Source organism: Dermacentor andersoni, chromosome 2 (genome assembly GCF_023375885.2).
Source record: "Dermacentor andersoni chromosome 2, qqDerAnde1_hic_scaffold, whole genome shotgun sequence".
Lineage (NCBI taxonomy): Eukaryota > Metazoa > Arthropoda > Arachnida > Ixodida > Ixodidae > Dermacentor > Dermacentor andersoni.
The window spans coordinates 143,992,917-144,005,797 of record NC_092815.1 but is presented as its reverse complement, the minus strand read 5'-3'; the positions used below and the strand labels follow the sequence as shown (position 1 = coordinate 144,005,797).

The window sequence follows — 12,881 nt, the reverse complement described above, 5'->3', positions numbered from 1 at the left end:
ATGAAACTCCCCAGTGTATATCGATTTACTCTTTGACTAAACTTCCGCCCCCTTGCGGATTTATACAGAACTGGTCTGCCACTTATTGCGCTCCTGTCTTCAATTTCTCGATTAACTGGACCTCACCCTACAATCTACAAGGCTCATTCTTAGCGTCAATGGTTGAGTGGCCTCCTTTCTTTGATCCTCTTAAGAGGAAAAGCTTCTCGTCAACGTCGAAACTTTTTCCGAGAAGAGCCAATGGGTTTCTTTCGTAGTATTGTGCAGCTCTGATGAGAGTTTTTTCACTGTTGAACTCTACTGAATGTACGGTATGTGACGTGAAGTGTTTTTACGAATGTTTGGCTGCGAAATTTGTGGCATAAACCAATGCGTTGGCTCCCAGGCTATGACATTCTGTTGCTGAACACACTTACTTGAGTTCTATTCCCTGACTTGGCGGCTAGGTTGTGGTAATAACATCGATACGAAAGAAGAAAAAAGCGTCCTTTTTGATATCTTTTGGCGCAAGATGACAATCATTAAGTGGTTTAAACTTAGTCATGCCCTACAGAAAAGCCATGTGATAGTCCTTATGTTTCTACAGAACGCCGTCGTCGTTCAGGATGTGTTCCAATTGTGGCCCGAATCGGAGACCATCTACGTAGACAGCTAAGCAGACAGCCGAGACAGCTTCGAGGCCATGTAATTTAATGCGTTTCTAGCCGTCTGGAAAACGCACGGAAGACGCATCTGCGACGTGACGCCACTTCGCGGCGACAAAAAGAAGTTGCGAAAAGCACACAATATTTCTGTATTTTAAGCCTTTGCGTCTGTGAACCGACGAAAAACACGATGTAGCACATAATAATAGTGTAAGAGAGCGCGTCTACATTTTCTTGTGCGCAGACAACCTTTCTGTCGGCTTTCCAAACGCCCTGCTCCTACGCAGTCTTGTTCTAGACAGGAAAGTATCCTGCATCGTTTTTGACTGCTGTTTTCGCGAAACTGTCTACTTTGACGTCTTCATGAAAATTGGAACGAGACTTAAGATGACCGCTGTCCACTTAGCCATCTACGTTGCCGTCTAGGGCGGGTATTGGAACACAGCTTCAGTAGCTATTGTTGAGTCAGGGAGTGATCACTTCCGCATCTGTGAACACAATGCGCAAAATCATTTAAATTAGCAGGAAGACTTTGTAGATACTTTGCAAGCTTGATGTCATTGTTTGTACAGGTAAAGCAGGTGCACTTCAAGATTGAAATTCTTAGTGCTTTTTACAAATATTCAGTAAATGTTCTCCATTAAAACTGCGCACAATTCAACGGTGCAATGTGCGTGCTGCCTTGCGTTCGAAGAACATTTGCTAAGCCGGGATTTTTAGAATTATTGTCGCAAGGATACAGATACTTTTGTTTTAATACGTCGTTACTGATAATGATGATGACGGCGATTATGATGATGCTTTTCATTCATGGCGCATACCCACTAAGGGGTATAATCTGGTAGCTGAAGGTTGCCGAAGAGAAATGTTTATTGCAATAGCAAAAAATAATAAAAAACAATAGGAAAGACTGAGACAATAGTAATAATTTTTTTTTTCACTCTATCCTTTTATAGCTTTGGCCGCTTTTGCGCTACTAAACCCAATTTGACTACCTAAGTAGCACTGTCCTTTTCTATTTACACGCGAGGCATCCGTCAAATTAATGAAGCAAAATTATAAAGCCGGTAACATTGAAGTAGAAAACGAAGGCCAGATTAATAAAGAAATTGGACAATAAATTTCACTGAAATGAACAGGGTACACGAAAGAGTAGAACTTCCAAAAATTAGCACCATAATCGTGTTGTTATACTTGAAGAAAGGATGCTGTGACTAAAGCCTTGAGTCCAGGCTGCAAATAAGATTATTAAAGAAACATTTAATACGAATCCAACTTTCCAATGTACATCCTCAAGTAATCTCTTGCTCCCATTTTACTATTGGTTGTGGCAGGAAAAGAAGTCGTATATGGATTTATGTTCATTACAAGTATGGCGTAAAGGAGGCAACATCAGACCAGCCTCATTCAAGTAAAAATTCCATTGTGGGATACGACGGCGGAATTTGTTTGAGGAAACTTCCAACTGCCGAGAAGAGCGCCACTGTTTATTTCAGCAGAAACGGATGTATTCAATGTTTAGTGTTCTATCCAACGATAACTCGTTTGAATAATTCTGTATGCGAAATTTTCTGTATCCCGATGCAGTCACGTAAGCAACCTCATATAACATAGGCACCGTAGGTCCACTTGGAGATGTTGTGGCTAAGAAATCCGCCATTTCATTGAGGTGTAAGCCACGGTGGCCTGGTGCCCGCAGTAATTAAATCTGTTGTAGTGTTGCAGGTGCTAAATATCGGAATGCACTTAAACAAGTTGAATGCGTTGCTGTGGAAAGCGAACAACATATCCAAAGAGAGTCTGTAACTATGACAGCTGGCAATTTCTTCGGGGGAAGTCGTTAGGCTACCAACATGCTATAGTGTGTGAGGTAGCAATTATTGGGCAGAGCTTTCCCCATAACGGCTGTTCAAGGTGCCTCACGTAAACGACACGTGACAGTAGGCTTGTACGACACATATTCGTATAGCATTACCCTTTATTCTGTTGAAGGCTTTGTGTATGTATAGAAGCTGCGCAAAGTGAAGCCAGCATTTCTGCATCAGAACACAAAAGCACAAAAGCGCTAAATAAAGAAATAAAGAATATGCCGCCAGTTGGCGGCATGCATTCTTGACAGCAGGAATTTACTACGCGATGAAGGTGAATGTGCGTAGAGAGCTGGCACCAAATAATTGAAAGTCACACGAAATAAAGAGACACGAAGGTTACATAATGCACGTTAAGGAGCGGCCAGCGTATATGGAGAATTCGTAAAGTTCGTTTGCTTTCACAGATAATTAAAAATAAATGAAGTCCCAAAATACCAAAGTGGCTCAACTTCTGCTTGCGGCACCCTTCTTTTCCGCGAATGCAATGAATATCTGCTCCAAGTTGGTGTCTTGGACCATGACGTGGGAGAAAGCGTGAGACTCCTCGAGCTCTTCCACCTTCTCGAATACGGCGCTCCAAGGAAGCTTCTCTTTGATGTGGTAGGCGTGAACGTTCTGCAGTCGAAGGTACACTCAGATTGCAATAACTTTGGCATAGTAGTTTTCTACCTCCAATACATCAAGTACTACGTTTTAATTTCCTGGAAAATTTAAATACACAGTAGCAATATTAGCTAAGTACAGACCACCGTTTGCGAAATGACGGTGTCGGAAAATGCGTGCAACCAACGAGGCAGAGGGAATATTACTACAGTGCAACACATGTATATTATGTTTTGTCGGTGAATGTGAATGCCCCACAGCTTTCGTCGGTTTGAGAGATGGGCATAGCGTTGTCAGATTATAAGCAAGTAACAAACGATGCTCTGCGATTCTGATCGGTATGCTAGGAAATCTGTGAAGAGGAACAATCATTGACTGGACCCACGATCACAGACCACGCTGTCCCTATCGTAACATATGTGTTGCGTCGTTACTTGACCCCACGTTCGCCCAAGAAACAGCTTTATTTCTCGCATAGACAGAGCACAACGAGAAGAAGACGGACGAAGAAGGCACACGTAAGCAGGTCGAGCGAAAATTCGGGTGTTTACGCGCCCCTTCTTCTTCGGTCTGTGTTTTTTTCGTGCTTCCTTGCCTACACTGAAAGAATGAACCAACTAGGCCCGACCAAATCTTTGTTGCAGCTTACTTGTCGGTCATCTTTGCGAAAAAATTGTCGAAAAGATGACTGCCACAAGCCACCTATGCACCCGCCGTGGTGGTTTAGTTGCTATGGCTTTGCGCCGCTTGGCACGGGATCGCAGTAACGGCTCCCAGCCGAGGTGGCGGAACTTTGCTGCAGGCTGAACGCAAGAACGCCCGTACATAATCAGATTGCAGTTTTAGCACGTAAAACCCTATAATCATTTCTTTACTACCTGTGGCATTCAATGTGTCGTGATGTCAGTTATCGACTGTACAAGGTTCTTAGTCCTGGGAGTGGCGATAAAGGAGTCGGTGCGGAATTTACTTAAGCATTGTTTGACGGAGCGCTGTTCCATTGTTTTCAGAGAGAATGGTTTAAGATTGGGCACTTTCCTTACACCTCCCGGCATCTTGCTGATGTCACTGTATACCCAGGTATGCATCACTAGGCCTTTTTGTCGTTCCAATCAGGCCGCACATTTAAGCGGATTTTGCATCCCGTAAGAGGATGACGAGAATGCTTACATCGCACACTTTGCTCGTACTAGATTGCTCCTGTTCACTTATTTATATAACGTCGCCGCGGCTGTGAATCAGGTCGAGCGGTGATTCGGTTCATCTCTCCGTGTCCGTTCCTCTATCCGTAGTACCGCAAGTCTAAACATACCAGTGTTATGCGTCCTAATTATACGTGCCTTACAATAACGACAGTACACATTGACATAAAGATCGCAGTGTTCTATTTTTTTAGCTTAATGACTTGCCAAGTTGTTTAGAGTAAGAGCCACAGTTAAACTTCGGGAATACTAAATACAAAGTTAATTCTAAGGGGTGGTGGCAGTCAGATGACTTTCTATGTTATCGCAGTACGTAGACATTACATAAACCGCAGAAACATTCTCAGGAGTCAAGCCAACAGCTTGATACTTCCACTAACTCAAAATTAAAATGGAAGAAACTATTACTGCACTCTTAGCACTGGAAAGGTCTTGGAATAATATATGAATAAAATATTCATATTTTAATGGGCGGCATACATAGAAGTAAAGTTCTGCTTGCTAACCATACACACGTAGCTTCAAATGTCCAAAGGCACACATGAAGAACACTGTACATTTAAAGACCGCGAGCAATGTTTTTTCAGACATCACGCAGCCGCCGTTCCCAAGCAATCTTTAAGCAGAAGCTCGTGTCGCAATTTCACTGTGAGCCTGCCTGCGAACGTCCGCCAATCATGTGACCTCCAAAAGAGGGAGACTGGGAAAGAAAACACGTGTAATGGCCTCAGTCTGGCTCGTGCTCTCGCATGCTTCCGCTTTCGCAGAATCGGCATTGCCACGTGGTGGTGTCGCTGCCGCTTTCCTAGCCTTCAACCGCTTCAGCTCAATGTTCATAGATATTCTAATCAGAGGCCATACATACATATATTACAGAAAAAAGTAACCGGTTACGATTAGAATTACTTCTTTCGAAAGCGTAATTGATTGCGGTTGCCAATTACTACCGCACGATGGTAATTTAGGAGTCAGCCAATCGTAATTGATCACTTCTACATTACATTCCTCCAAACTTTAATACCACTGCATAGATAGCGCGAACAAAACGAGCTGGCTTGCCCCCCTCTCCGCCCTCTTCATTGCGTAACCTGCAGCCTTTCATCATTGCTCACCTGCACTAGCAATAACTTCTAAATTTTGTTGGTCACAGTCCCTAGTTTTTGCTGGGAAGACATTAGCAGCGACACTGAGAACTTGCTCAAGGAGGAAAAGTGTGGGCGGCCGTACCTGGCAAGTGTAAACCTGGCTGCTCTGCGTTGCACCTTTTCTAGTTTATCAATTAATCCACATAGAACGGGGTCCCAAACAATGCTTGCATATTCAAGCATTGACCTGACATGTGTAAGCTATGCCGTTAGTTTTGCCGACTGGGAGGCAGATTGCTGTTTCCGCCGCACAAGCCAGAGCTTCTTCTCCGCGTTTTTGCAGGCTTCCGTAATGTGGTCCCAGATACTCAAATATGTACACTGTGGGAAGTACAGCAGAGTGTACTGCGTAAATGTGTTCCAGCACATGCTTTTTTTCTGCTTGTTATGCACAGTACAAATGTATTCCCCTCATTTATTTTCGTTTCATTATTTCTCAACACATTTCAATGCTCGTTAGAACTTCACTTAACTACTGTTGATCTTCCTTGCTATTTACTACTTTGTACATTAAACAATCATCAGCGACGAGCCGCACAGAGAGTTCTTCGTCAATGCTAGAAACAATATCATTGATGTAGAATAAGAAAAAAAAACAGGGCCAAACACCAATCCTTGCTGAACGCCTGACGTGACATTCAACAGTTTTGACTTGCTGCCATCAATTTCGACGTACCGGGTCCCCTCCTTGATGTGCGCGGTAATCCATTTAACCATTATTCGGTTAATTGCAACGTATCTTAGTTTTGTAATAAATTCGGCATAAAATACTCTATCGAAGGCCCTTGAAAGGTCAAGAATAGTCGCCTTTATCTGATTCTTATTAATTAACGAGTTTGCAAAATTATCGACTGTTTCATGGAAATGTATCACTGTGGAAATTTGCTGTCGGAATGGGGCACAATGAGTTAGTGTTCTCAAGGTAGGTGAAGATCGACTTAAATATTACTTCTAATAGTTTGCTGCAAACACGCGCTAACAATAGTGACCAGTATTTTTCGTTTTTCTTCTTATCACCCTATTTGTGCGCGGGTACGGCCTTGGAAGAAAACAAAAAACTGAGCAAGAAAACAGGTTGTGTGTTTTCAGCGCTGTGTCTGTTTTCTTTCTCTCCGTGTAATTTCGTGGTGCCTAAGTCGCAGATTCATAAATGGTTTCTTTACTTCGGCAATTTTAATCCTTAACTTCGCACACAGGCTCGATATCTTCGCTTGGTCTTTAGTTTTCATCTGCCTGTGGCGGCTTATCTTACACTTCAGTAAGATTATTTCGCGGCTAATCCGCAGATTCTGTTTTATTCTCCGGATTTTTCTAAGTGGTACGTACGTATCGATACAGTGAAAGGTAATGGCTTTGAAAGATTCTCACATGTTCACATCAAGACTGGAATCAAAGTTGTCCTACGTGAAAGAAAAGTAGTCATTGACAACAACACCATCTGCTTTTTCAAAGTTTGGGACGTAAGAAATGTTTTGCTATTTTTTCCTAGGGTTTTACGCGTCAACGCCACAATCTGATTATGAGGCACGCCGTAGTGGGGGGACTCTGGAATAATTTGGGCCACCTGAGGTTCTTTACCGTGCACCTAAATCTAAGTACATAAAGTGTTTTCGCATTTCGCACCCATCGAAATGCGGCCGCCGCGGCCGGGATTCTATCCCGCGGCCTCGTGCTTAGCAGCCCAACACCATATCCACTAAGCAACCACGGCGGGTAAATGTTTTCTTTTTGTTTTCAGTTTAGGTTAGTCGATTGTTATTTGAACAAAAACGAGTTCATGATCCGATATTCCCTTATCTACGGGCATGTAGAACTGCTCGAAAGGTCTATCAAGAAACACAGGACCCAAGGTAGACTGCAGTTATACCGAGACATGTTGTGTGCTGTCGTGAACTACTGAGGTAATGACTAAATGCGATGTCGATAACTGAATCAGACTGAGCTTGTTCCCGCGTCTTAGTTTCCAAAGTTAGCCAGTTGATGCCAGGTAAATTGAAGTCCCCAGCAATGATGAGCCTGTTGCTGAGTTTTTATTATTATCTAAATAAGTGTGGATTGAATATAAAAAATGAAAGCGAGAGAGGTGCGTTCGGTGGTTGGTATACTGCGCCGAGAAGAACCGTCATTTTTCCAATATTTCTTTCGCGCTAGAGGCTTTCGTTCTGCGGCATACCACTCAGCGGTTCCAACTGGATATTTTCCTTCGATGCAATTGCAACGCCGCCATCTCGTGATCCTCGATCACCGCGTATTACTTCATAGCGTAGGACAACTACCTCGTTGTCTTGTATATCGGAATTCAGCCAAGTTTCTGTGATGGCGGCTATGTGTGTGTTCTAATTCACCAAAATGTACTCTAAAGAGTACTCTAGTTTACTTACGAGCCTCCTAAATTTCATGTTAAATATTCGTAAAGAATTAAGTTTTTCATCCCCTTTGCTTCAATCCTGACCAGCCACTAACGGAACCTTCTTCATACGCCTGACCTTCATAATAGACATGCCTGCAATAAGGCCCTTTGCTAACGAAATTAGTGAAAAACCTACATCGTGGTCTCCGAGGACACGCACTCCAGGGAAGAGATTGGTCACGTCCTGGTCGAGCGCCTTGCTGGTCTTGCCCTCCATGGGCTGACCCGCCGTGTTTACTTCTTTTGCAGGCGGCTCAGTGCGCGCCAGCACCAGCTGCATTGTGTAGCCGGTGCCGAATTTATCCCGCAGGTGCGGCAGGGTGCCAAGGCAGGTCATCTGGCCTGCCACCATGATGCACATTCGGTCACACGCCGTCTCGCACTCTTCCATGCTGAGGGGTGGTGATGGGAGTGCGGAAGCGAAAGAGCAAGATCTGAAGCTTAACCAGCGCTAATTATTTCTTTCAGCGGTTGAACCGGCAAACTCATATTTTTTTTAGACAAGACCTTAGCTGACTTTACACAGGCTTCGTGTATCTTGTAACCACTATCAGAAAAAGAAAAGGCTGGGTTAAAAGACCTGGACGTCCGATGAACGTAAAAAATGCCATCTAATGATATCTCACCATGCCGACAACACGTAGCAATACTCAGCAACGAAGGATATAGTCAAACGTCAGTATGATCAGCTGCAAATATAAAAGAGATGGGATGGAATTTAGGCGCCTATGCCTCGGTCACTCTGCACCGTTCCTCCACCAAGTGGGATTTGACAGAACTTCCACGCCCTCCGCCAGATGGCATGAAGTGCCCGATGTCGGTAACAAAACTTCATACGTCTCTTCTTACGGACCTAAAGGAGTCACGTGGTGTAACTCTGCAATTAGAATTCGGACTGGAAGAGAGCTCGGTCGCCTAAGCAGGGAAAGTGGAGATGCGCTGGCAGCGCCACGGCGTCGCGCAAGCCGTGGGCTTGCTTTGCGAAGAAGCCACAAACATTCGGGGCTAACGGGCCCACGCCTCGCGGTAGCGTGAAATAGCAACAAGCAAACCGAGGCGAGGAACGCGTTTGAGAGTCTTGGCGCTGAAAATATACACGGTCGACCAAGGGTCCACGCGGAACAAGAACGGGTCGAAGGTAATTGTATGTGAAATATGATACGAAATGAGAGAATAATGAGCACGAGAACGAGACAAAATAGCGAGATGTGAGAATAATGACAATTGCTTCTATACGTGATCATGACTCAATTGTAAGTAATTTGAAGCGCAGTTTTACACATGTTGAGTAAAAGCAGAATTTTATGCCTTTGACGCATTGTAAGTGTATGTACATGCTTTGTACCGAGTGTGTTTTTTTTTTTTTTCATCATGAATGCAATTCTCTCTTTCCTTTTTTTTCTTTTTTATATTTTCTTGTTGTATTCGGTGATCTTTACCACAGTGTTCTATATTGCCTTTCCCCCCCTAATTGTGTTTGAAATATGCTGTTGTTAACCCCCCCCCCCCCCTATGTAATGCCCGTAAGGGCCTTTAGGGTATCTGAATAAAAAAAAAAAAGATGTAATCAACGTTTAGCAATTGAGTCATTTTAAACACCATGTACGTCGACTTTGTCTTCTTTAGCGTCGAAACTTCGTTAACCATTTTCGTTTGATCTAAACTAAAACCCCCTTATATTGATTTCGCCATTAGTACAAGACAATTCCTAGGTGCACCTGTTGCATCGGCCAACATATGCCGCGTACATGAGCGCTATGACTTGCTTAGGTATAACATGAACGAGAAGAATGGAAACATAGGGTCCAGATGTCTGTTAATCACGGCCATATAAGCTTCATTGGAACCCACAACTGTATCAGTTAGGCAAAAAATGTATTATATGTATTAATGTGTATAATGATCTTCTCAATGCACGCTTGCTCTCTATGTATTGTACTAAATAATAACGTTTGTGAAATTCGCCATTAGAAAAGCAAGTGAGGGGTAAAGATTCAGGCCATGCGTTATCTACATAATAATAATAATTATGTTATCATAATTAAAAGCCCAATTTAACTGAGCGATCATAGGAGGATGTCGTTCAGTGCCGTGCGATCTATTTCATTAGATTGCGCCTGAAATCGGCGCTACAGTTGGCGGACGCATCGCATGAGTTCCGTTTTGAATTTGAAACCAAATGAACGCATATAGTGGCCAATTTCGGAAAAAATATTTTACACCCCGAAGTAGCGCAGATATGTCGTTACGATTAGGGCCTCGAACAACTGTAGTTTTTATGCTTTGTCCGGCCTGACACTATGCTTGGCGTGAATAGATTGCGCTGCTAGAACCTAAAGAAAAATAAAAAATAAGTGGTTGTTTTATTCACATATTTCACAAAAATAAGTAATTTCTTGCACCCTATACACATAAATGGAGCTTTAGAAAAGTTATTTTGCTGCACCGAACACAGGAACAGTGTGGAGCTGTAGTCGTAGCTTCTTAACGGAAGCTTTCAAATAATGTGATACGCGCATTCTGGTTGCCTTCTGCTGTAAATATGTCGGCGGATATTTCTAGACTAGTATTAGGTATCAGGACACCTTCTATAGGTGGTCATGCCTAGAGTCCCGACATCCTCCCCGGAAGCAAAAGCGAATTGGATGCCGTAAATCCTAAACATTTAGCGAACTTTAGTGACTTGCAGCGCTGCGTTGTAAATACCGAGTCATTTATACGTCCGTCATTATGAGATGTTACGGCCAGGAAAATGGTATATATGGATCGACCCAGCTAAACCTACTAGTTCGAGACAGTCAGTGTGCAAACAGACAATTTGCCGCATCGTGTACAATATGAGCATTCGTGTAATGTTTTTACCGTGTTTTGACGCCAAATGATCTTTAATATTCCGTTTAGGAGGATATTATTCATCTGTACAGCATAAAATGCGGCAATAAATGTCACCAGGCTCGCCACCTCCACATCGTAACCCACTCCCAACACTCATGCACGCGCAAACCCGCATCAAGCTCGGTAATGCTGCGCCATCCCTTTTACTCCGGCTAGTTCTGCAGCAAGGGCTGGCTTAAACATGCGAGATCCGCTGAAAATTAGCAATTTGAAGAGAATATATTTAAGAACGTGAGATAGCACTTTGCGTAGCCTGCTGAAGACATTGTCCCCAATAATCTTCCACAGGACCTTGCTTTTATATTGCACTTAGAATTCTATATTTAGCTTACCACCATGACCACAGAATATTTTCACTGGTTAGTTACACCTTGCCAAGCCATTTCTTCTCTCAAGAATCGCCGCGCTGCTTCCCCACTGGTTCAACTGCCGGTCGCGTTCCGAGAGGGGTGGAATGCGGAAGCGCTTCCGTATGGTTACGTTCAGGCTCACGTTAAAGAACACTAGATGGTCGAAATGTAGGGCAGCCTATACAGCGGCCATCATAACCCACTGGGTTTTGTTAGAGGGCGCAATACCCTACATATTTATATTTTGAATCTGCTAATTATGCTCAGCGCGTACACATTTGAGAAGGGCCTAATTATAGGACTGACACTGCGGCATTCTCACATTGATATTTCTACTGAAACCTGATCAGTTCGTACTGTTTCGCGTTCACAAAAGAATGTGCCACTGTGTAATCGCTTAATAACTGTGTTAACTATGCTTTACTGTAACCACTGTCTTCGCCTTTTTTTATTTGCGCCACAGCCCCGGAATAAAGTGTTGAATCTTACTTAAACATGTCCGAACCTGAACGTTCGTTTCGTTACGACCGGCAACACAAACGGTGGTGGACGATTTTGTGCATTTGCTGTAACCTATTACAAAACTTCCAAACATGGATGTTATATGCTCGAAGCACGGCATAAAGAAATCTAGGGCAGCTTGCACGTCCACGTTTGCTCACGTAGAAAAAAATAACGTAATAACATCGCCCTACAAACGATGGTGAACCAAAAAGCTGACCGCTCGTGCCTTTGAAGCCGCTGGTTCTAAATAAATGATTTAAAGAATGTTGAGCGAATGACAGCAATGACGATTTAGTACGGCGGTTGAAACTACGCACACCTCGTACGAGCACTCGTTGGAGCACCTATGCGTACGGTAATTTTCGTACCATTTGGACACGGAGCAATGAGCTCAGAAGGACGGACACGAGTCATTTATCTCTCTTCTGAAAGTTTGGCCAGTGCCGTTGGCACTGAAATGTTCGGCGGCAAACGCAGAAACAGTGGCTCGATGCGACTCATTGTGGCATCGTGCGCTGCACTTGCAATCAGAGGGCAGCGGAGGCCAGCTGAGCCAAGCAATGAATGCATCACCGCATAATGAAACCTGGCGGAGTCTACGGCAGCACGGTGGAAACAGTCTATACGAGTAAGACTGAAGAACTGGACACCTAGTGGTATATGTAATCTATATTTTTCGATTCCTCTTCTGTGCTCTTCAGTTAAACCTGTGTAAAAAAAAATGGACCTGTACATCATCAGGCCTCCCAACTGTTCTAAAGATGCTCGCTATTATATTTTTGAACTTTGAACCCAGTTGAACGAAACAAGTTCGCGTTAAGGGCGGCACCGTACCCGTGAGACGTGAACACCACGGCTTGATTACCCTCCGTGCGCAACGCTGCAAGTCTGCCGGTGATCTTGGTCCGGGACACGACGTCTATGCCAGCGAAGGGTTCGTCCAGGAAGATCACCCTGGGATTTCCCAAGATGGCCACAGCGATCGACAACTTCCGCTTGTTGCCGCCACTGTTGAAGAGATAAGCAGTAGCGAAGGGGAAGGCGCACGTCACCTGCTGATGGCGTGCATGGTGTTCCGAAGGACATCAGCCAAGTGAATTATGTTCTGAAAAATACTGCCACCGAAATTTCTCGAGCATCTTTCAAAATACTGGTCAATTTGAGAGGTTTTGCATACTCTTACGAGATTCTGCTTCTTGCTTGCCGTCTCATGATACCCTCTTGAGATAAAGTGTAGTGAAATGGCATTACACGGTT

General features: G+C 43.8%; 1 protein-coding gene across 1 annotated transcript in view; it reads right to left on the bottom strand.

The window, feature by feature from the left end:
* Nucleotides 1-2,608: 2,608 nt before the first annotated feature.
* LOC126540960 (phospholipid-transporting ATPase ABCA3-like) overlaps nucleotides 2,609-12,881 on the bottom strand; it is a 90,378-nt gene continuing 80,105 nt past the window's right edge. Inside the window, exons 6-8 of the mRNA XM_055076485.2 lie at nucleotides 12,459-12,632; nucleotides 8,012-8,267; nucleotides 2,609-3,130 (exon numbers count right to left, since the gene is read on the bottom strand). Coding sequence (XP_054932460.1) covers nucleotides 2,960-3,130; nucleotides 8,012-8,267; nucleotides 12,459-12,632 — 601 coding nt within the window. The 3' untranslated portion in view covers nucleotides 2,609-2,959. The remainder of the gene's footprint in view (nucleotides 3,131-8,011; nucleotides 8,268-12,458; nucleotides 12,633-12,881) is intronic.